A 23,016-nucleotide genomic window follows, 5' to 3' on the forward strand; every position below is an offset into this window, starting at 1 on the left:
TGCTGGGCTGAATTCCAGGGCTTGGCAGTGTCTGAAATATTAGTCTTGAGTTTGAGGTAAGGGCAGGGCAAACAGTAGGTGGTTTTGCACCTTTTCTCTTGACTTTGAGTTGTCCAGCAGCTCAGTCCTCTGACACTTTACATTATTTTCCCAGGGCAGCACTGCACTCTCACTAACAAGCAATTTATCCAGAATGTTTTGAGGCTGGAAGTGTGCATTTGCTCTTTGGTAAGACTTATCACAGTGCTGTGGGCCACATTTCATGTGAAGAGCTGCTGGAGGATAGCTTTTCCAGCCTTGAATCAGGGCGTAGCTTTGCTTTTTATTCCTGCTGCAAGTTCATTACTGGCTTGCATGTCCATGGGCTGGACATGTCCAAAAATAGCCCTGAATTCACTGAAGAGGTGGCTTCTTAGACTTGTTGTCCAGTAAAACCTGTTAATCAATCTCTCCCCATAGCATTGTATGTATTCTCTAAGGCTGTGGATGGATGTTCACTTCTGGGTCCAGCTGTGCCAGTGGAACAAGTCACTACTCCCAGCAGTTGTTAACAGTCCCTCTGCTCTGCTTGCAGAGCTGCTCATGAGAGAATTTCCTGACCCATTTATGGCAAAATGAGCTGAGTTAGGAGATATTGGTCACTTGAAATGTTTTAACATTGACTGGGTTAATTTTGAGTAATGCAGGTTGGGGAGTGCTTAACGCAAGAAACTCCTGGAAGGGGTGATTCTGTGTAGCTGAAGGTGGAAAAGGAGGAGGCACAAACATGCTCTGTCAGGACAGCTGTCAGCAGAACACATTTGTCTGCTCCTCAAGCGTAGTGTGTGCTATGAAACTGTTCCACTAAACTAGTTTCTTGTTGCCTGTCTCTAATTTTGCTCTTTGCAGTTCGAGTACCAGCAGGCCCAGCTGGAAGCTGAAATTGAAAATCTCTCATGGAAGGTGGAGCGAGCAGACAGCTATGACAGAGGGGTGAGTGTTCTTCTTGCTTGAGTGTGCTGGCTGGATTTTGTTTGTTGAGCTTAACACTCCTGCAGGAGCACTAGGGCAGTTAAGTTGAGGGTTCTGAGAAACTAGATCCAGAAACTCACCTTTAGACAGAGGATGTAGAGTTGGTGTGCTCACTGCCGTACAGGAGAGGAGGGAGGGCTGCAGTGAGTCCTGCAAATTGAAATGGGACCAACAAACATCTGGAGGAAGCTGCACGTAGCCCTCTGGTGAAGCACAGATTCCTTAAGGGCGTAGCTTTTTAGACAGAGCAGGAGCCAGGTAGCTGCAAAGAGAGCCCACATGAGAAGGATCTACAATCTTGTGACCCAAGGTTGCGTGTGAAGGTTGGAGCTTCTCAGCTGGAGCTGAATCTCTCCATAAGCAAAACGAGCTCTTCTCTGAGTAGTTCATGCTAACGGTTTCTTTCTTCTATTTTACCAGGACTTAGAGAATCAGATGCACATAGCAGAGCAAAGACGGAGGACCCTGCTGAAAGACTTCCATGACACATAGACAGGAGGAAGTGACAAAGTGCAGGGGTGAGAGCAGCGAGTGAAGTGATGGCAGCTTCACCGGGATAAGCAGGCACTGCCTCTGGGAGAACACAGCCAAGGACAAAGCCACCCCTCCCCTTGCAAGTCAGACACATGCAAACACCACATCTTAGTCCAGTTTGTTCTCTTATCTTTCTGTTTCTGTTTCTGCCAGGCTAGAGGCCAGAGTTCAGATTGGCATATTTCCTGGGACATTTCCCTCCTGCCCTTGATGGTTTCAGAAGGGGAGGGATTTTTTCTCTGAATGGCTGTTAATAGTATTAGATCATTACAATTTATGTAATTTTCAACGGTTGTACAATTATACAAAAAAAACTTAGAATAACACACAACCCTTTTTAAAAATAAATTGGCAGTGGAGTGTTTTTCCTTAATCTGCTTGGAAATTTAATGGGCTTTTCCCCATCTCCCTCTCCCTTTCTCTGACCCAAAAAACCTCCTAGGCACTGAAGGAGGTTACAGAATATCTCAGCTAGATTTCCTGATACTCCTTTAGCCAGGGCATTGTAGCATTGGCATTGCATGAGGAGAGTGGCTGGTGTTAAGAGTGGCTGCTGCTGTGTCTGACCTGACAGTACCAGCAGTGGCCATGATTTAGTATGATTACATGTGACATCTCTTTTATTGTAAATCAGTTGTGCAAAATCCTGCTACACAAACAAAAGCAAGCAGAGGAATTGTAGGGGAGAGACCAGTTTAATACTGGGGTATATGCCTTGAGTCAGGTCAGATTCTGCATTTGATGAATTTTAGGTCTTCCATGTAGATTTTTGCTTTACTTGTTTTTGTGGGGAGGGTGTTGTATTGCCAAAGTGAGTGATGAGGGAATAGTAGCATACAGTTGTTAATCAAGGCTTGGGGCTTTTGCAGAGTGAAACAATCCATGTTATAACAGTGCCATGCAGCCTGGTAAAGATTATTTGTGCCTGCTGGGTAACATGGCTGAGAAAATTCTATCCCATTCATCAAGGTGAGACTAAACACAGCTACATTGTGAGGAGGAAAGATTATGTACAACACACTCCCTGGCACATGTTGGCAATGTGGACGGGCACTTGAATCAGGGCCTGCACCAAGCCAGGCAGAAAATTAACTAGCAGAATTAATTTATTTGTATATTAGTATTGATACTGGTGGGAACTTATCAGAAAATTGATTGTTAGGAGCATGTGGAGCTTTTCTATTAACATTCTTTTTTCTAATGTAAAATATACACCAAAATAAAAATATGAAAACCTAGTTCATCTTAGTAGGGGTTAACATGAAAAAGGTTACTTAAATGCTGACGGTTGCCTGTTTGCTACAGGAAGCAGGCCGCACGTTAAGATTTCACAGGCATGTATGCCGCCTGCACCAGGAACGTGTTGTTTGCAACCAGTAAGGTGGAGCTGGAGTCTCTGTTTTGAGGAAATCTTCACCTCTGCGGGGAACTCATGGGATTCTCTTCCGTGCTGTATGTGCAAGTGTTGCCTTTGATGCATCCCTGTATACACTGTTGCTCTTACATAAGGTCACTTGACAGATTAAACTGGAGGGGGAAAAGTGCTAAATTCCTGCATGTCAGAATAAGCTAACTCTGCTGTTGGAGCCTTTTTTCATGTACCTGTGACGTGTGAGCCAAGTTATTTGCAGCATGGATAATTGGGCAGATGCATTTTAATGAGAAAGATGAATCAGTTTAAAGGAGTAACAGCTGTCATAAGAGCTAATCCTGTGGCCATGCTTGTTGTACACAGAGGAGATTGTCAAACTGGGAGGCCTTTTCCTTCCTCCCTCACTTCCCTGGTATGGGATATTTCCTCAGGGAACAGGGGAACGTACTGCCGAGGAGCTGCTGGCAGTGGAGTGGGGGTTACAGCAGAAGTGGCTGAGGGGAGAGCAGGGTTGCAGAGAGGTGGCTGGAGCCAGGGTGCGGGGCAGGCCCAGGGAGGAAGCCCATGGTTTCTGGGAGCAGTGCTGCTTGCTACACAAGAGATCTCCATAACCATGGCTCCTTTTGTTCCTGCTCCCCTCTAGGCTGGTGCCAGAGGTAGATACATCCTTGCTCCATCCTCCGTCTCCTGTCTTCATTCCCTCCTCTGCTCCCAGCAGCAGCCTCTTTGTGCCCTCCCCATGATATATTCTAGGGTCAGTCTCTTCCTTCCTCTCACCAACCCAAACGATAGTTGTCAAAGTCTGGGCACGCTGACCTGGGGGAAGGGATGGTGCAGGGGAAGGCTTGCTGAGACCCAGCAGTTTGCAGTGCATAGAACCAATGTTTAAACTGTTCTTTTAAAAGTTAATGTGCAAAGTACTAATTAGGATTAAAGCTGGTGTTCTTGTTGTCTAAATGTAACTATCATAACACCTAATCTCTTTGCAGAACAGGTACGTGGAGTTTCCTAATCCCAAACAACTCTCACTTCTGTTACATAATTGTCCAGCTTTGAGCTCGATGAGAATGGGGTTTTGTCTCTCTCCCTCCCTGCCTCTCTCCCTCTCCCACGCCCCCACAAAATGCTTTGCTGTGAGTCCTTGTTTGTAGACAAGCCAGGCTATATAGATGTGGCCAAACTTAGTGAACAGACCACTGAGATGCTTGGCTGAGGAACAGTAATAAATATTGCACAGTGTGCCCCCTAATTCTTTCAAATTTTCTGAAACTAGAGCTTTGTCAGCATTCTGTTTATTTTAAAAGAAAACAAAACACCCTTTCTGAAGGTGGTGAAAGTTTGCATGCATAGATTTCTGTATTCTCTGGGAAAACAGCAGGACTGACTTGCTTTTGCAGCCCAGGCAGGGTGACTTCTGTATTGGTGTCACATGGAAAGCCGTAGACTCCCAAGACAAAACCTGCAGAGCAGAGGGACTGTTGGCTCTGTGTAAAGTGACTAGCACTGCTTGAGAGCCAGGTGACAGGAAGGAAATGGGAGTTCTCAATGCCAAAAGACAAGGCCAGTTTTTCCCCCCTCTAACAGGTACGTGGCCCTTTAGAGTCAGCAAGGTTACGTGAATGTAGGGGAATAGAAAGTGGCTCAGGAGCTGTTTATTCTGAGGTACAAGTTTCCCTTTGGTGCATTGCTGCTACAGATGTGGAATGTTTGCTCTCTTTTTTTCTTTTTTTTTTTCCCTTTTGCTCTTGTTTCCAGTTCCTGCACCAGCCTGACACCTTTCCATCCTTGCATCCAATACTCTTTTATTTCAGCTTCGCTTGTGTTAGTGCGTTGGCTGCCTCATCTCTGATAGTCCTCAGGCTTCCCAGACTGTAACAAAAAATTTTCTACTGATGACGTAAACTGCATGACTGCTGCTCTGCGCACTGGCAAATGTGCTGTGCCTGCGTGGGGACGGGGGCAGCAGGAGGTTTCTGTACTATATTCTTGCACTCTTAAATTTTAGACTTTCTAAGTGGGTGAAAAAAAAATATAACTTTATTTTTAAATGATGCACTTGTTCTGGGAATTCCTTTCCTCACCCTGGGTCCAGTTCAGGTTGTGGGACAGTGTTGGTGGGTGGCTGTGATGTACCTCTGATGGGGCAGAGGGGTCCACAGAGTTGCTGTCACCCCTTGCTTTTCTTCCCAGGCACTGGAGAGGGGCAGGGGCGGCGGAAGCCCCCCGGGAGGCGGTTGCCAGAGGTGTGCCCTTGGTTTATTTGAAATAAATTGTGACTTTCTAACTTCGGAGGTGTCCTGGCTCTTCTTGGCGGGGGGAGGGGCGGCAGAGGGCAGCGCCACACGTGCCTCTTCCCGCCAGCGCCCTGGCCCCGCCCCATCAGCGGGGCGCTGGCCACGCCCCCCGCGGCGCGGTGACGCAGCACGCCAGGCGGTTGCCGGGGTGACGCGCGAGGCCTGGCGGGCCGGGGGCGCGATGGCGGCGGCGGCGGCGGCGGCGGGGGGTGGAGGAGGAGGAGGAGGAGGGCGGGCGGAGGGAGCTCCGCTCCCCGGCCCGCCCGGGGGCCGCCCGCGGCCCGTCTGCTCGCGGCCGTACTTCCTCGTCCTCATGGTTTTCGCCCACCTCTACGTCCTCAACGTGCTGGGACTGCTGCTCTTCGTGCACCTCAGCGCCGGCGAGACCGGCGGGACGCCCCCCGCCGCCGCCGCCCCGCCGCCGCCGCCGCCCGCCCGCGCCCTCCCGCGCCTCGAGGGCATCAAGGCAAGGCCGGGCCCGGGGGAGCGGGGCTGGGGGGGCCGTGGCCGCGCTGCCGCTCACCGCTGCTCTCCCCGCAGGTGGGCCACACGCAGCGGGTGGAGCTGGTGCCCGGCCGGGCCCACGCCCTGCGCACCCTCAGCCTCAAGCCTCTCCTCTTCGGTGAGTACCGGCCCCGCCGGCCCCCTGCGCGGCGGGAGCGGGCGGCCGGCTCGGCGCCGTGACCCGGGGCTGGCAGCCCGGCCGTCACCCGGTGCCGGCGAGGCGGGAGCGCTGCCCGCGGATCCCGGCAGACGGCTCGGGGAGGGGCCCGGCGTCTGACAGCGGCCGGGGGTGTCGGTTGGTCTGCCGTCTCCCTCACGCCCGCCGCAGTCTGACACCCACGCGGGGAAAATGACTTCTCGTCTCTCCCCCCTGTGTCACTTTCCCTCGGGGCTGCCTTAAAAAGCGTTATTCTTGTGTAAGGTATTTTGATACGCCATTGGCAGAGGTTACGTGTTGTGGGTGGCCCAATTAGAAGAATTCGGGAGATGAACCTTTCCAGGTTTTCCAGTTTCCCTTTAAAATAACAGGAATAGGCAGAAGATCACGGAAGAGGACCTTAGAGAAGTTGCTAAATATTAGGAAGGGACAAAAGATCCCCAAACTTTTGGTAATAAATGATGATAAAGCAATTTAGCGTTGGTACTTCAGTGCTGAGGAAAGCAGTAACAGAATAATTGACAGGTTTAATGTCTTCCACCATTTTGCATCCTGTTTTAGATTTATCTGTATTTCTGGCTGCTCTGATACACAACCACATGACATCCTTCTTTCGGATATTTAAAAACCTTCTCTATCTTCCTGTGATTTTTTGCTATGACCAGTGAAATCTCATTAATTGCACTCTCTGTTCTGGAAATCCACTGAGAATATACAAATTAATTTTTTGGGGACAGATGATTATAAAGTTCCTACTACTGCAAAGTTGGAGAAAACCAGTTTTCTCTGAAAAGGTAGCACTGAGTCTTTTAGATGCTTTCTCAATAATATAAGAGGGTTTTTTGCTGATTCCAAGTAGATTATCCACACTGAAAGCCTGGCCACAAATCAGATAGGTTTCTTATTAAACTCCTTTAATGCAGTAAGTATCTGGAAGAAATATACAAAGGTTTTTCCTCACTTCTACACATGTGGTGCTCATGGTATGCAAATTTCTAAGTGTATTTCTGTCTGACATTCAGTAAACGGACACACCAACCTCAAACTGATGCCCCACAGCATTCACCAAACTGGCATCATTCCCCGAACCATGGTCTGGGGCAAGCACTCAGGTTTTTTGCTCAGGAAAACTCCTGTTTCCACCTCCTCTGCCCTACCAGTACTGCTTAAGAAAGAGTGGGTCCTGGCCTGCAGTGAAGGTGAGAAAAGGCAGACTGTCCCCAGCAGCGGTAATCCCACAACTTTTGTCTCTCTGGCACCTCCATTGGTTCTGGGGGAAGCGTTGCTCCCTGGGGGTGGTATTGCAGACAACGATGGACATTCGACATTTGAGATGGCACAGAGTCTGTTCTCCTTTGTCTTCTGATAGGGAGTCCTTTATTTAGAAACGGCAACTCGGCAACTCGCAAGACATCTCTTATCTCCTGGATGAACCTGCCAGGAGCCAGCTCTGACTTCAAAAGACTTCCAGAGGCTTCTCTATCTATGCATACAGTACCAATCTAAATCAACTTGTTTAAAAAAAAAAAAAACCCTAATTTATTTCATCTCTGTTGCTTAGATTAGTGGAAGTGTGTGTTTAACTGGGTTGTGTTAGTCAAAACCAGAAGTCACTAGCAAAGAAGGACTCTTGAATTTTACTTAAGGATTTCACTTAACACAAAGTGTTGTGGCACGCAAGAGCCAATTTAAGGAAATAAGTGGCTGGTCTGTGATCTTTGCTTTCAGCAGAGCAGGCCGTAGTGGAACTGCAGCAGCGGATGGCTTGTTAATGATTTCATGTGAGCTCTGGGCTTTGGAGCATGGCACTGGGTACCATAGGGGAACTTGCGGTTTGTTTTTAAATGTGCATAAGTCATCTGCATTGAACGCAAGTGTATTTCCTGGAGCTATGAAAAAGTCCCTGCCCGATTTTTCCCCCCTCTGGCTATGAGATGTCCTTTCTAAAGCTTGTAAGTAAGACCATCTGTGCACTTTTTCATTAGGAAACACTAGTAATCAAATAATCCTATTAATGGAAAACAAATATCAGACAAAACCTTTTCAACCTTCAGAGCTTTTATGTGTTCTGTTGTGTTTTCCAAATGCAGTCTGTTCAGAAGATACTGCCATTGCAGGGACCACCTGGCAGCAGATTCTGTGAATTGGGCGGCAGTTTGCAAGACAAGGCAGTAGGGAGGAATAAAAATAGGAAACGTTGCTGTGTTTTTCTTTGGAGCCTCAGGGAATAGAAGTAATCACTGCACAAATGTCAGGGTGCAGCTGAATTTCAGTGTGAGTGTCTGAGTGCTTGTCTCAGCCCACACTAAATCTGAAGACGAGATCTCATCGCGGGTTGTTACTGTGCTTTACGAGCACAGGGAGGCAATGTGTCTCCATCAAACTGAGTGGCTCTGTCCACAACCGAGACTGCAAGCATCATGAACAAGGCAGAATGCATTTCTCCCAAAAGCTGTTTTTCCCCTTATTTTCATATTTCAGTCCCAAGTTTCATCCAATATGGAAAACTTTCCATAGGCAGTGCTTTGTTAGGCAGCAGAAATCCAATTTGTTTTCTCATTCTGGGATTTGCTGTTTTCTGCTCTGTGGTCTGGAGTGTAGAGCTGTAACTGCGTTTACTCCTGCAGGGAATTACAGTCCCTATTTACTTGGGTGAGAGAGTGAGCTGCAGAGAACTTGGTGAGACTGAGTTTTGCCACCTTTTCAGTCTTCCTTGTGTGCAGTGGGAAGGCTGGACAGATAGGTAATGTTTCTTCCCCCACCGTATCAGAATTGCAAGTATTTCCTGCTGTGCTGTGGTTGGGGCTTGCCTCTGAGTCCCAAGCAAAGCTGCTGTTGCACACCAAAGCAAAGGTTTAAACAGTTGATGTCCTGCTCCTGCTCTGCTCTTTCTCAGGCTCTTGTGATAGCTTTGGTAGTTCCCCAGTTACCAGAATCTTCTGATGTTAAAAAATTATTTTCCCTGTTATGCAGAAATCCTCTGCTATCTTTGCTCTGTGCCTTTCCTGCTCAAGACAGCTATTTCCTTTTACCTGTGCAGATGCTCGTCAACTCTCAGCACAGTAAGCTGAAGGGACAGTCCAAGTGCCTGCTGAGGAGCTGAGTTTAACTTTCATTCTTGAAGGGGATGGGTGTTGCCTGGGTGGGTTCCTCTCCCCCTTAATTTACGTCAGACTGTTCAAAAGTAAAGTATTTGCTCCATTACTTAAAAAAGCAGTCAGGGAGACTTCCGTGCAATCTCTCTGGACAGAAAGCAGGCAGGTACTTGGACGGCACTGCTGGCTCGGTCAAACAATGAAGCTGAAATGGCTATCGACTTTGATGGTGAGAACTAGAGGGAACTGTTATTACAGGTCTCTTCTAGTTTGCGCTTGCCTGCAAGGTTCAGTTCAGTTTTTTAGCGACATTGGATCCTACACAAAGCCATCCATCGCAAGTCCTGGATATGCAGAGCCTTGCAAGAGGATAGTGTTAAATCTGCATCCTTAAGCTCTGTCTCAGTAAAACAAGGATCTGTAGTGGGGCCTCATCTGTGGACTACGACTGCTTTGGATCACCTAAAAATATTGTGTGCACATCTCCAAAACACCAGCTGCCAGGGATAGGAGTTATTTAGCCTTAGGGAAAGGACCAGTTTCTTACTGATGGCATTGAGATTTTTCAGACCTTCCGGCCAGCCTGTTCAGGGCAGCGGTGATGTTTCCACCTCCGCACTGCCTGGTGCAGGTTCCTGTTCTTCTTTTGCCAGGCATAGGCCTTATTCACCACCACTTTGTCACTCTGTACTTCGCCGCTTACAACGAAGACCCCTGCGTGAGTGCCTCTCATGATATTATGGACGCAGGTAGCATCTATGTCCAGCCACTGCTGGAGCCTGGCAGGGATTTCGGTTCTGAGGAGCGGTCCATGCTTCAGGACCTCCACCCTGGAGGGGTCCAGGTCAAAGTCTGAGATGGTGGTGGTCATGTTCTTCCTCAGGATTCGGATTTTCACTGCTGCAGGGGTTGCAAAAAGAGTCATTAGTTCAGTTTACTTTTCATAGCTCTTACCTACTTGAACACATAGCCAACATAAGGCTTTCTTGCACTTTCTGTAATGCGGTGATGCATCCAACCAAGCTCTTGTAACTGCACTGAACTTGTCAAAGTTCTCATTTGAGGTTAATTTCCAGTACTGAACACTGTTCTCACTCCACTTTTCTCATGAGAGTAGCAAGGTGTATCAGCACCACTGCATAGGCAGAAACCCTGTAGGAAGCAGGGGCGCAAGCAAGTGGATACATCAAAGACCTGGTCTCGTGCAAATTACTTGAATTTTCTCTGAGCTGGGATTTCAGGAGGTGATCTGACTGCCAGCTGCCCAGGATTTTTAACTTTTTGGGTTTGTTTTTTTTTTCATGAAGGTTGTGTGCCTGAATTCAGGACAGTATCTTGAAAACTTCCTGCGAGCTGATTGAGTGGAGCCAGTGCTGCCACCTCCTTGGGCTGGGAGAGGGAGAGTCACATTTCTAGAACAACAGTATTGCAGTTTTAAATAACTTGGCATTTGCTAAAGGTTTTTATGGGCATCGATTGAAATATTGATCTCCAAGGGAAAACCAGAGTAGTGCTTGTATTTAGCAGCCACAGACCAAAACCAAATCAGAGCCCACAAATATAAAGCAAGTCTTCACCTTCAGTGCTGCCTGGAGCTGGGCCCTCCTGCTACCTAACGGGTAAGTTGGGGCCTGAAAATCCCTGCGATCTGCTGTGAAAGCTGCAGTTTCTCCAACTCAGTTTGTTATGGCAAAGCCATTTTCTGTCCATGCCACTACTTGGCTGCTGGAGGGAATGGCAGCAGCTCAGTGGAGGAGGGGGGTCACTCACCAAAATCATTGGCACAAAGGTTTTCCAGGATCTCCCTGGCAGTGCTGACCTCCTCAAGCTCGCAGTCCTGGCAGCTGGCTCGGGGCACTGCTGCAACAGAAATTTGGTTATGACGCCCTTGTCAAGCTTCACTGGAAAAGGCAGAATGCAATTTTGAGATCTGCAAGTGGTTGCTTGCTGTTTCTGAGTGGTGCTTCCTCCCAAACTACCCAGTCCCTGGAGAGACAGCTTAGGCTGCCAGGGTGGGAAATGTTAAGCTCTCCTTTTTGTGGCTGGGGCGAACGCTGCTTGTTGTACTTTGTTTAGGCTTGTGTGTGTTGCTGCATTTTAAAGCAGCAGTGAAAATGCTTAATGAAGATCTCCTAGTTTGGATGAAACAGTAAAGCCACTGGTATGGCCAGACTCCATCCAGTGATGCTAAAATGAGGTGTCTGTTCTCCCCTTAACTGCTCTTGAATCTCCCCCAGTGTTGATTAGTATCTGGGTGTTTAATTTAGTCTTTGGGTCTTAAAGATGTTTTTTCTTGTGTAACTCATGCCTGCAGAGGCTTATGCCCCTTTGTGGTGTTTCCTAATGCTTAAAGGGAAGGCTTGCAAAACATTTCTTTTTGCATGTTTATTTAAACCTTGGACACAGCTGAAAGATTAGGACTGCAGCTCCTTAGCTCTGCTGGAAGCACATCTCACTGCCTGGCGCCTGCACACAGGCTGTGCCTAAGCGTGAGACTTTAACAGCTATTTCTTCCCCCTGCCCCAAACCCCACGTGGTCTGATGGTACCCAGGGAGCTAATGAACACAGTAGAGGGGGGAACAAGCTGCAGTTAACTTTACACTAACTTTCTAGACATGGTGGAGTTCCCAGAGAGAACAAAACTAGAATTCATAAATTATCTTTTTTTTAATATAGCTTAAACCCAGAAATACTAGGAATAGAAACAAGGCATAGGCCCATCCTTTTGAGCTTTCAGTGTTACATGTGGGAAAACATATGAGAAAAAACAACCAAATCCTTACTTCTCCTGCTCGAGGAATTTTCATCCATGGAGACTGCCGCGATGCACAGTTCATGATCTGCAGGAAACTTGTTGCAGTTCAGGATTTCAGGCCAGGGGTAGCCATAACAAGCCATGACAGGCGCGCAGCTTCTCTTGACGGCTTCGCAGAGGCTGCGGCAGGGGTAGATGAGCCTGGGGAGGGAATGGGGATTGCAGCACCTGTGGACTCCTGGCAGCAGGCTGAGGGTCGAGCCCTGGCACTGCGCTGCTGCCGCACAGGGCTCTGTTGCACACTGTAGTGCTAGCAGAGCTACTTTGGGGTCTTTGATGTGTTTTGAACATTCATGCCCAGGAAGCAAACAATGAATTTCTGAGGACAGGAGGGATGAGGCCGTTCGATACAGGCTGCTGGCAGAAGCCCTTCCCCCCGCTTACCTTTACAGGTGCCTAACTAGATACCTGATTCCCTTAGCAGCACTGTCCTTTGGCAGCTACACCTCAAAACTCAGTATTTTTCTCGGCTGCTGGCACTGTTGGGCTGAGGAAGCCCCTGCATGCTGGGGCAGGAGCCAGGAAGGGGCTGCAGGGGAGGTTGAAGGTGAAGCCGTTGGGTGCCATCAGCTACTGCCTGTGCGAGGAGGGCGGCTAGGGGAGACAGCAGCAATGCCTGGGGTGGGAGAGCAGGAAAATCCAGAGGAGGGAATGTAATGTTTCTGCTCCTGCCAGATGAAATGGTCATGTTTCACTTTCAGAGGGAAGGCCCCTGCTGGGTAATCCAATTACCCCTCACCAAGCGGGGCAGGCATGGCTTCTCAGAGACTGCGCTGGTCACATTGCATGCATTTTTTTTCTCGGGAGGCAAATGCAGTTGTGCTCTTGGGGAGTGTTACTTGCTACAGCTGAAATAACTTGTAAAAGCATCTTACCTGTCCAAGCAGATTGGTGCAAAGAGAGAGCAGAGGAAAATCCTAGCATCTGGGTGGCACTCCCTGGCCAGCAAGGGCAGCCAGCTGGAAGACTGCTGGATCACTTCTGGCATGGTCTCGTGCTCTAGCAGGTTGGGAATCCTCATCTCGGAGTAGCCAATATCGTAGCACAAGGCCATGTGGTATGGAATGGGTGTGCAGCTGGAGGATCTCCTCAGGTAGCTCGCCCAGGCTCCTGGAGAGCCCCAGAGCAGCAGGCACGCCAGGAGACCCAGCAGCCATGGGCCACCCAGCCTCGGGGGGTGCCTGCGGTGGGCTGTGACCATGCTCAGAACGAGCTGGGAGCGGGCAAATAGGCAGCGTACCCTGGACTGAGCTGCTCCCAACTGTGGGATGCCTTTTATAGCCTACAAGCCACCTCTCCGTCAATCCATCCTCATTAAGTGCGGCCCTTTCAGAGCCCTCATGGGGAAGACAATGCTCCAATTTTCATTTGCCAGCGGCCCCGATTGTTTGGATTTTAGCAGGGGTTTGGCTTAGATCAGCAGGTGTGGAAATGAGGGCAGTTGGGGAGGGATGAATGACTTGGCCCATGTGTCTTGGGGCTCTTTGAGCAGAGATTGAATCTCTGTTTGACACCAGTGCTCCAACCCATCCCCTTTCTCTTGCTCCAGGATTAGTCATTATTTCATAAACCCCAATGTTTTCCTCTCTCTTGTTTTTGGTAAAAGCAATCAAGTGTTGCTTAAAGTCAATTAGGAGGCATTTGTTTAGCTGGATCTATTGTTGAGCAGGCAGGGAGATAGGATGGTTTCGCAGACAGAAGTTAACTGTTTCAGAGAGCTGAGGGTAGAGGGGAACTAATTTGCAGCTATGGAGCAAGGTTGTTTGCAGATGGGATTGGCAGTGCTTAGCTGGAAACCCCCTCACCTTGCAACCTGCGTGACAGAGTGCACTTTCCGGTTAACAGAATCTTTACTTCATTATGAAATCCCTTTACTATGGCTGAAGAGCAGAATTGTCCTTCCTCAGTGCGTAATTAAGATTCCAGAAGCCGTCATTATCGTAGCCCAGTTTGGGGAACTGGAAATACTGGGGGCATTGCTTGCCAGCGCACAAGGTTCATTCGGACCTGGTGCCGTGCCATGAGGTTCAAACGAGCCAGCGGAAGGGAAGCTCCGGCTCTGAAGCATCCTCTGGCACAAGGACCCTGTGCTGCCTGTGGCGGAAATTGTTTCCTCAGAGGGTGTTACAGATACAGCCGGCTGCATTGTGTTGCCGGGGCTTCCCAGGAACATCTCATTTTCTCCAGGGCTAGTTCTGGTCTGTTCTTAGCAAGAAGCCAACTGCTTATTGACAGTTTGAGCTGATAGGGTTGATTTAAGGTCATAGAAGTAATTAACTTACCACCACCACCACCACCTTTGAGGATTGCTGTTATAGTGGAGATATAATGTGTCCTTGGCACATACCTGCAGGAGCTCTAAGGGGGCTGCGATTTGGAGAGCAGGACCTTGGGCCTAGGAGCATTTAAACCTGTCCTGCTTTGGTGGTTTTTCTTTCCCTCTTCGAAAGTCTCAGCAGCTGGTAACAGGATCCCATAGCAGTGACAGACATCCGCCAGAAGGATCTTCTCAACCTGCTGGGCACAGTGTAAGTGTGCTGTGGAACAGGACCTTGCCGGCGCTTTGCAGGTGTGTGCCCAGTGCACCATGCAGCTAGAAATCTCTTAGCCTCATAGTCATCGGTGGATTTCTCTGCATTTAAATTTGCTTGGGATCCTGGTATTGCATGATCGCTGCTGGAGTCCTGCTGCAAAGGGAAGCTGGTGATACCGGAGTGCTACCTGGGTATGGAGCATGGCATCCACCATGTGCGGTGTCTTCCCCTGTAATAAATTGGAAGACCATTTTCAATTGAGGATCAAGGGAATGAGTGGGAATAAGTTTGGAAGTTGTTTCCTTGCTGTTTGAGTTTCATAGTACAGCACTGTGCCACATTCCCCTGAAAGGCGTTTGGTCTCGTGCAAAGTGCTGTCCTCTCCACGTGAGAGCAAGGGAGCCTGAAACCCTGGCTATCAACACTGCCCACTGCACAGGTTTTGGCCTGCCCTCCTGTAGAGCAGCAGCTCCCAGACTGTGATCCACATGTCACCTTTGAAGTGATAATATGTAGTGATATGCACGTGTTTGTTCACTCCTTTGTCCATTGTGGCATCTGTGAGAGAGTTTAAGGGCTTGACCCCTAGATCCAAACATTTAGGAACTGCTGCTGTAAAAATACCCGCCTTCAGCAGCCCAGGTGTGTGGTGTATGCTCTTTGAGAGCTCTTCTGGTGGAAGGCTGGATGTGTTTGAACATCCCAAACTTAGGCAGTTTCTCAACTGCATCCCCCCACTTTTTTTTTCTTTTCCCCTCTTCCGAGTGGCCTGCCATCAGCATGGGGTCCAACTGTAACAGTTCCTCAGTCTGTGTTGCTGCTTACACTTTTGCTGCAGAAATTCCCGACTTCCTGACAGAGGAGGAGTGCAAGCTCATCGTCCATCTGGCACAGCTGAAGGGGCTGCAGAAGAGCCAGATCCTACCAACAGATGACTATGAGGAAGCCATGGAAATGATAGAAATCAGCCAGATGGACATTTTCAATCTGCTGGACCACAATCAGGATGGGCAGCTGCAGCTCAAAGAGGTAGAGTGTGAGACGGACCTGGGGAGGTTTGCTGGGAGACCCTCTGGCAGGTCCCCTCCTCAGATGGTCCCTTGATCACTCATGTGCTTGGGTGGGGCCGGACCCCAGTATATACCGATCGGTATTTGCTTAATTTGATGTCTCAAGACTTGTGCTGGCCTTCAGCATGGAAGTTTCTGGGGAAATGTGCAGCAGTTGTGATGCTGTTGGGAGGTAGCAGTGGTCCTTGGCAGGTGATGTGTGTTTTGAATATGTTGGATGAAATGACAACCTAGGGCAAGGCTCCTTCCTCTGGAGGTCAGAGCCTGCTGAGAGCTCTCCAGGATACTGCATCTCTCTGTCCATGGGGAAAGGAAGCATTTTGTTCCAAGCCCTTGGACAAGTAAAAGCATTCACTGTTGTCATCAGTAGCTTTACTTTCCCTTCAGGAGAAAGAGCTGTGCCCCCTCCATCTCATGGCTGGTTAATCGAGTCCCAGCAGTCATTTGCCATGTCCTAAACTGGAAGTAACAGCACTCATCAGCCACACGCTGTGTGTGGCTGCCAGATGATTGTCACTGCAGTCTTCTTCCTGCAGAGACGTCCTGACGCCTGGCTGGCCGATGCTCTGCAGAGGAGAGCCCGCCAGGCCTCAAGCGGGGAATCTGCAGGGTTTCACTAGTATGAGAAGCTGGTGCCCAGTGTTGATCCATTTATGAATTTCAGGTGTTGACCCACACCCGGCTTGGGAATGGCAGGTGGATGACCCCTGAAAACATCCGGGAGATGTACACTGCAGTCAAGGCCGATCCTGATGGGAATGGTAAGAGCAGCTCCATGGGAATCCCTTTACCCTCAGCACGCTGGATGCCTTGCATAGCTGTGCAGGGCAGAGCATGAGCCACGTCCCTGCGTAGGCCTTTTTCTCTAGCTTTGTTCTTCAAATGAAAATAACACCGATTTAGAGGCCTTCACAGAAAAGTAAAATCAGCGTAAACCTGTTGTCGCAGCACTGCTGCCCCTTCATCACCAGTCTGGTAGCAGACTAGTTCTACCGCCTGGTCTTGGATCTGGCAGAAGCAGGACCAGAATACAACTCCACACTCCCTCTCCCCTGTCAGACTTGCCTTGGCTCGTGCCCAGCTGTAACAGGACCTTCAGGGTGTGCTTCTGCTCCTGTGGTCTGAGAGACCACTTGGACCCTGACTACACAGCTCTTGTTACCTGTGCTGCAGGTTTTAAGATGCACACTCTGCTTCCCCCCCCCCCATTTTCAGGGAGACTTCTGCAGCGGGCTAGGAGTGCTGCATCACTGGCAGGGGAGGGCAGACTAAGTGGAGGGGAGGGTAGTCTTGTTGGTCAGCCTTTGTTGCTGACCCCCTCTCTGCTGCTGCAAACTGTCTGTATTGTGTGAGGCCACTTCTGCCCCTCCTGCCTCCCATCTCCTAAGGGCTCCTGCTGGTCCGGACATGCACTCTAACCTCTGCTGCTCTAATTAGAGTGGCCTCAATTAAGCAATTCTCCATTTCCTAATCAAATTAAGTGGACACACAGGCTCTGCACACTGTCTTCCAGTGACCTGGCTTTGACAGCTGCCCAGGAGGAGCTGCTCTGGAGTTGAAGCCGTACCCATGTGAATGCCTAAATATCCGGAGAGCAGCCCATGCCCGCCCTGCTCCTCTGGGCTGGTGGCATTCTTGGCAGGGGTAGGAGCATATGACTGAGTCATCAGTGCCTTTTCCACCGTTCTGGACATTAACAAATGAAAGGTCCTGTTAAAGTGCTCTCGGCAGGATCTTGCTTCCAGACTGCTGCTTCCCTCTGTTGTCAGATTGGTAGGTGACACCAAGAGACCAGGTCACAACCTGGATGTGGCACTGCATCATCGAAGACCACGCGGAGCAAGGGGAAGTAAGGACAGCGAGACACTAGAAATAATAATGGTGTGGATAATTTGGTCACGACCACTGGCACCTGAGGAAATGTCCCAGGCTGACCCTGGTGGCTGGTCCATCCTCCTGCTGGGGGGTGCTGTGTGCCCAGGGAGCAGAGCTGGTGCCACAGCAGCACTGGGTTTGCTGCCTGAGCAAGCTCTACTCGCAGCCCATGATGCGTGCTGGCTGCTGGGTAGCCTGGTGCAGTGCTCCGCATGCTCTGGTCCCCAGTGCAGGGCTTCCTTCTTCTCCAGAAAGGGGAAACAACAAATGTGAGGATTTGAAAGTCCATCCCTTGCCAAGTCCAGCTGAGCACAAACAAGAAATACCTGTTTTGGTAGAAACCATTTTTTTACCTCTCGCTTTTCTGTCATTTCTACTTAGGCGAGATCTTGCTCTGTTGTATTTCTTGCTCGTTTTGCAGTAACACAAATGCAGAAGAATGTACCGCTTTTTCTGGGTTTGGCTTTTTTAAATTACCATGCAAGGTAGAAAATGTGGTCGGAGGTGTCCCACTCTGCTCTTAAACGTGTCTATTTAAATATCTAAGTAACAAGCTCCAAGGCATCAGGTGGTGCAGGCTTTTTAGCTATGGCACTGGGTATGTTAGAACTGTAGCTGCTTTTTCTCTCTTTTGATGGATTGGTTTGTGTGTTTTAGGAGCTTTTTAAAGTTCAAAATGGTATTTTGCCTGTCCCAGTTCTGACCCTGCACGGCATCTAACAGTCCACTTTTGCAGGTCACTCTGTGTCCTCTACTCTGCTAAAGGCGAGAGCGGTGCTGGGGCCTGTAATCCTGCATGTAGGGGGTGCAGCCTGTGGCTGGCACCCTGGTGGACCCTGAATGGGGTGTGTTTGAGGAAGGCAGTTTCTGCAGTGCCCTCAGCTGGTGGTTTCTCTGAGTACAGGACACCAAGAACTATTACCTGCAGCAGAGTGGGCCAGCTTTTCCTTTCTTCCTGTAGGTGTGCTGAGTTTGGAGGAGTTCAAACAATTGAATATCCGTGATTTCCACAAGTACATGGGGAGCCAGAAAGTGAAGATGAGTGACTTGGTGCGCAACAGCCAGCACACCTGGCTGTACCAGGGCGAAGGGGCACACCAGGTTATGAGATCCATACGGCAAAGGTAAGGACCAGGCCGCCAAGGGACGGTTGGATTTGTGTAGGCACAAGGACCACCTGTGTCGGGAAAGGCAGTGGCAGACTTGCTAATATTCACACTTCCTAATTGCCTGAAAGTCTTAGGCGTATAAAGAGCAACGAACGCAGACGTGAAATGGGGAGAGGAGGTTTTCATTAGAACAAGAATTTGTATTGTCCCATGGAAAAGGAAAAAGAAAAATCAAACCTGTCAGCATCTCCGTTCATTTTTGGGAACAGCCCTGTAAAACCAAGAAGACTTGGCATTATATGAAATAATTCATTCTAGTTAGTAAATGAGCTTACTGGGAGAAACTGGCCATTTCCAATGCTGTCTGGGTGCCAGTAGCTGTTGTCATTTGCTTTAGTTACTCATGCATTTCACTGAAATCTGTCTTAGCTGTTCAGAGCTGACTTTTTAACAAGCACGACTTCACCTCAAGTAAGCCGAGTTAGTTTAATCCTCCGAGCACACAGATCGCAGGGCAGCTCACAGCAGATGGGAGAACCTCTTACCCTTCCCTTCATCTCAGAGTTGGTACTGGGAAGTGCTGAAACCCAGCACGCAGGCCAAATTGTTTAGCTGTGGTGAGTTTCAGATAATTGGCTGGAGACTGTCTTGTTCTTGTGGTGCTGGTCCTTTCCCAGAACGTGGGTGGGTAAAATCTGTCCTGAGGCTTGAAAACGGCTGTTGGCCACTCCTTTTCTTCAGTGCATTCCAGCAGGAGAATGGGGTTGCATATTGCCTTGATTAGAGTAGACTGTGGCTGCCACCTTCTCCATGCCAGCTAGCCAGCGTACAGAAGCATCAGCATACTGCTTTTACCCTCTTCAGTTGGCCGCTGTTACAAGGATGTGAAGACATAGCGCTGAAGGGAGGCTGTTACAGTCCTCCCTGGGACCGTGTGGTGCCTGGAGGGGCTTTGCCTGGGTGCTGCCCCAAGGGCTTCACCGGTCCAAATTCTCAGAGCTCTGAGTGTTCTTTGGCAGGTCTCGAGAGGTACCTGCTTGCCTTGGGGATGATCTCAGATGTAGCAGCGGAAAAATCCCAGAGCAGGAGGGCTCCGGTCTTCTTGATCACTTCCCGTGTCCCTCTGCCCTGGGGGGAGGCTGCTGAAAAGGCAACAGGGAAAGGTGAGTTAGGTGACAAGAATATTCCTAGAGCTAGTCTCTCGTTCACTCTCAGCAGGGGCCCTGTGCTTTTCTAACTGTCCCCAAGGTCTGTAGGTGGTGTGCAGGAGTCCAGAGGAGCCATGAGATGGCACGTAAAGGCTCCAGGGACACACACAGAAGGGATCTTGCTGAGCAAGCAAAGTCTTCCTGAGAGCAGTCCTCCTGGAGATGCACCCTTCGGTTTCGGGGGTTTTTTTGTTAACCTTGCAAGGACTTTCTGAGCTGATGCTGATGGTCCAACAGATCTGTAAGGACCTAGTTATCTCTTGGCATGCTTGCTGCAGTCCATCTGTCTCTCCATTCTGTTGGGAAAGGGGGTTATCTTTCTCTGGATTTATTTGGTGCTTGCAAGTAGCAGCCGACCAGGTTGATGGTGCTTTCCCCTTACCTTGCTCTGCTCCCCTCTTCCCCAGGGTGATGCGCCTGACTCGCTTGCCCCCCGAGATTGTGGAGCACAGTGAGCCCCTCCAGGTTGTGCGGTACGACCAAGGAGGTCACTACCATGCCCACATGGACAGTGGCCCTGTCTTCCCCGAGACAGCCTGCAGCCACACCAAGCTGGTCGCCAATGAAAGCGCCCCCTTTGAGACCTCATGCCGGTAAGGTCTGCTTTGGCACAATCTGCAACATGTTAGAGAGGAGGTGTGGAGAACCATTTCGCCTCACCTCATGTGGGACTTGGTGCTCAGGTTGTGGGCTTGCAAACCAGCTCTGGAGACCATTGGCGTGAAGGGGTCTGAAGAGGGTGGTGGGTGAATCCTGCAAGTCCATGGAGCTGGTGCAAGGAGTAGGGCAGAGTGATTCTGCAGAGTGGCTGGGCCATCCCCACCAGCAGCTAGAAACACACCCTCAGAGGCTAAATCCCTACCCATTGCAGGTGGGAATTTTGTTTGTTGTCCTTGTCTTGTCCTTGGAGAAAAGCTGATGATGTAAATCATGTATCTTGTGATGTCTTGGAGGAACGGCTGTATGTATGGTAGAAGGGCAGGGTGCAGACAGCCCCTGTGCATCTGTTCCTGTTCCAGTTGTGTCCCCTGACAGCCGCTCTGTCTTGCAGGTATGTGACAGTGCTGTTCTACCTGAACAATGTGACTGGGGGCGGTGAAACAGTCTTTCCTATAGCTGATAACAGGACGTACGAAGAGATGGTAAATGAGTCTCGCCTACATGTTACCTGTGAGGATTCTGAGTCCCTCTTTGATTGCCTTTATTCACTGGGGCTGCAGAAGGGGTCCAGTGTGCGAGATTGGTGGACGTTAGCCTTCGTAGCTAGAGCATGGGGAAACTCTGTCTCTCTGGGGCCAAGGGAAGAGGCGCAGGGCTTTGACAGCTGCATCTCTCCCCGCTCAGAGGTGTGAGGGGTGGTCTGTTGGCCTTGCTGCCATAACACGGGTCCTGCTTGCTTCTGTCTGGGCAGGTTTTCTCAGGCTAAGTCTCAGCAGGTATGTTGTGCTCCTGTCAGGCAGTGTGTTAAGGAATGGGCGGCTGCTCTAGGCACAAACCTCCATGGGGCTGAAACTGGCTGTTCCGGGTGGGTTGTGAAAGCCCTGTCCTGCGCAGCATCAGCCTTGAGCTGTTCCTTTGGGGTGGTCAGGCAAAGGGCAGGATGACGTCTGGCAGCAGAGGCTGCCAGGAGTGTGTGCGCTTTGTTCCAGCCCCATTTGCGACACCTCTGTGGTTTCTTGCCAGTCTTTGATCCAGAACGATGTTGACCTGCGAGATACTCGGAAAAACTGCGACAAGGGCAATTTGCGAGTGAAACCTCAGCAAGGCACTGCTGTCTTCTGGTACAACTACCTGTCAGATGGAGAAGGTACAGTCCTGTTTCAAGATTTGGCTCTTGGGAGGGGTAGGACTGCAGGAGGTGACAGCCGTTGTCATCTTGCGGCAGCTGAGAGCTCAGAAGAGACCCAAAGGGTGGTAGCTGCCTGCTAGTGGGAAATGTAGAGTCTACTTGTCACCAGCTGGGTAGGAGCTTCCTGACCCTGAAAGGCCTTTGTTTTCAGGCAGTAGGTCAGTGGCTCCTGATGTCTTTGCGGGACAGGACTGGCTAGCAAACAAAGACCTTGGCTGCACTAGCCATCGCCAGCTGCCTTCTATCCCACTGTGCAAGCTGAAACTCCTGCTGGAACTCAGTCTGCAATTCAAAATGTTTCACTGATGTGGTGTTGCCCAAAGGGGCAGGGAGGGGAGGTAGACAAAGGCACGGCCATCAGCTCTGCAGCACAGGGAGGCATGGCCCAACTCCTGCTTTATAGCTCAACTGCAGCCTGATGATATGTGTCCTCGGGGCTGTTTTTCTGACGAAGTGCAGCGTGGTTTTCCCTGACAGCCAGGCTGGGGGATTGACATGAGTCTTGGAAGATTCTGGTTGCTGGTGAGTATGACTCCAGAGTGCTTTGACGGCAGATTTTGAGCAGTGGTGGGAGCAAGGAGTATAGCATCTCAGCTCCCCTGGGAGCAGCCCATGTTTCCATTTCTAGAAAAATCCACAGAGGAGGTCACAAGACCAGTGTTTCGGCTGTTGGATGATAATATCAAGACCATCAGTCTCCTGTAAGAAGAGCCCTGTTGTGTTTTTATGAGCAAATTGTTCCTAAATGGAAGGCGGCTACTGATGCAAGTCAGCCACAGAAAAACCATGGGTCCTCTGTAAGAAGAGGGTCACTTAGAGCTGCTGAAATGCAATCTCTAATAGGGCTGGGGGCCTCTGGCGTCCACAGGCCTTCTCGTGGCAGCACCCATCTCTTCCACACCAGCCTGCCGTTTTGGGAAGAGCAGAGAAAAATGGCAGCCGTGATGCAGAATACAGGAGCCCCTTGTGCTGGGTGGAAACATGGAGGCAAGCAGCATTCTGCACTTGGGGAGCCTGCCCTGGCAAGCTGTTTGTAGGTGCTAGGGTGGGGTAGCTGGATGGAGGTAGATGGAGGGGTGCCAGGAGGAGCCAACTCCTGTAAGGTGTATCTGAGCTAAAATCCAAGCAGGAGGTGTGAGCCAGAGAGCTGGTGTCAGTGTTGAGGGGCTGTGCCCCACTGTGCAGTCCCGGCTATACTGTTCTGCCATGCTCCTGGCCACCTCCTAACAGGGCTTATGTTCCGCAGGCTGGGTGGGGGAGCTGGACGACTTCGCCCTGCATGGGGGCTGCCTGGTCACCCAAGGCACCAAGTGGATTGCCAACAACTGGATCAATGTGGATCCCAACCGGCGGCGACAGCTGCAGTTCCAGCAGGAGATGGAGCGCTACGCGGGGGCGGGGGCCGAGCCCGGAGCCCCGGGCGAGTGGACAGTGGATAAAGCCTACAGCGGCGTGCACCTGGAGCTGTAGGGTTGGGGGTCGGGTTGGGTGTGAGGCTGTCTGCGCCCACGTGGCCTTTTCCCGCGCTGGGCGGAGGGGCGGGGACGCGTGGCGCGCCAATAAAGCGTGGAGAGGTAGGCGGTGCCTC

The 23,016-nt window shown here is 50.2% G+C and overlaps 3 protein-coding genes across 6 annotated transcripts in view; 2 read left to right on the forward strand and 1 right to left on the reverse strand.

Moving 5' to 3' along the window:
- Nucleotides 1-2,783, forward strand: part of ARIH2 (ariadne RBR E3 ubiquitin protein ligase 2) — a 33,793-nt gene extending 31,010 nt beyond the window's left edge. For 3 of the 4 annotated variants that reach the window (XM_075095856.1, XM_075095854.1, XM_075095855.1), the window contains 2 exons: nt 889-972; nt 1,432-2,783. In XM_075095856.1, the coding sequence (XP_074951957.1) occupies nt 889-972; nt 1,432-1,503 (156 nt within the window). In that variant the 3' untranslated portion in view covers nt 1,504-2,783. Of the gene's footprint in view, nt 1-154; nt 291-888; nt 973-1,431 lie in introns of those variants that run through there. The other variant, XM_075095857.1, reaches the window with a different exon arrangement.
- A 2,563-nt stretch (nt 2,784-5,346) lies between these two features.
- Nucleotides 5,347-23,006, forward strand: P4HTM (prolyl 4-hydroxylase, transmembrane). Its single transcript, XM_075095864.1, has 9 exons — nt 5,347-5,677; nt 5,752-5,833; nt 15,156-15,346; nt 16,052-16,148; nt 18,224-18,386; nt 19,987-20,172; nt 20,631-20,721; nt 21,263-21,386; nt 22,675-23,006. The coding sequence occupies exons 1-9, from the start codon at nt 5,393-5,395 to the stop codon at nt 22,896-22,898; spliced, it is 1,443 nt and encodes a 480-aa protein (XP_074951965.1). The 5' UTR covers nt 5,347-5,392; the 3' UTR covers nt 22,899-23,006.
- LOC142058524 (secreted frizzled-related protein 5-like) lies at nt 7,923-13,114 on the reverse strand. The gene is made up of 4 exons (XM_075095866.1): nt 12,659-13,114; nt 11,752-11,924; nt 10,738-10,824; nt 7,923-9,867 (listed from the first exon to the last, which is right to left on the reverse strand). Exons 1-4 carry the CDS (start codon nt 12,982-12,984, stop codon nt 9,533-9,535), a joined length of 921 nt encoding a protein of 306 aa, XP_074951967.1. The 5' UTR covers nt 12,985-13,114; the 3' UTR covers nt 7,923-9,532.
- Nucleotides 23,007-23,016: the final 10 nt, after the last annotated feature.

This window comes from Phalacrocorax aristotelis, chromosome 6 (assembly GCF_949628215.1).
Source record: "Phalacrocorax aristotelis chromosome 6, bGulAri2.1, whole genome shotgun sequence".
NCBI classification, from domain to species: domain Eukaryota; kingdom Metazoa; phylum Chordata; class Aves; order Suliformes; family Phalacrocoracidae; genus Phalacrocorax; species Phalacrocorax aristotelis.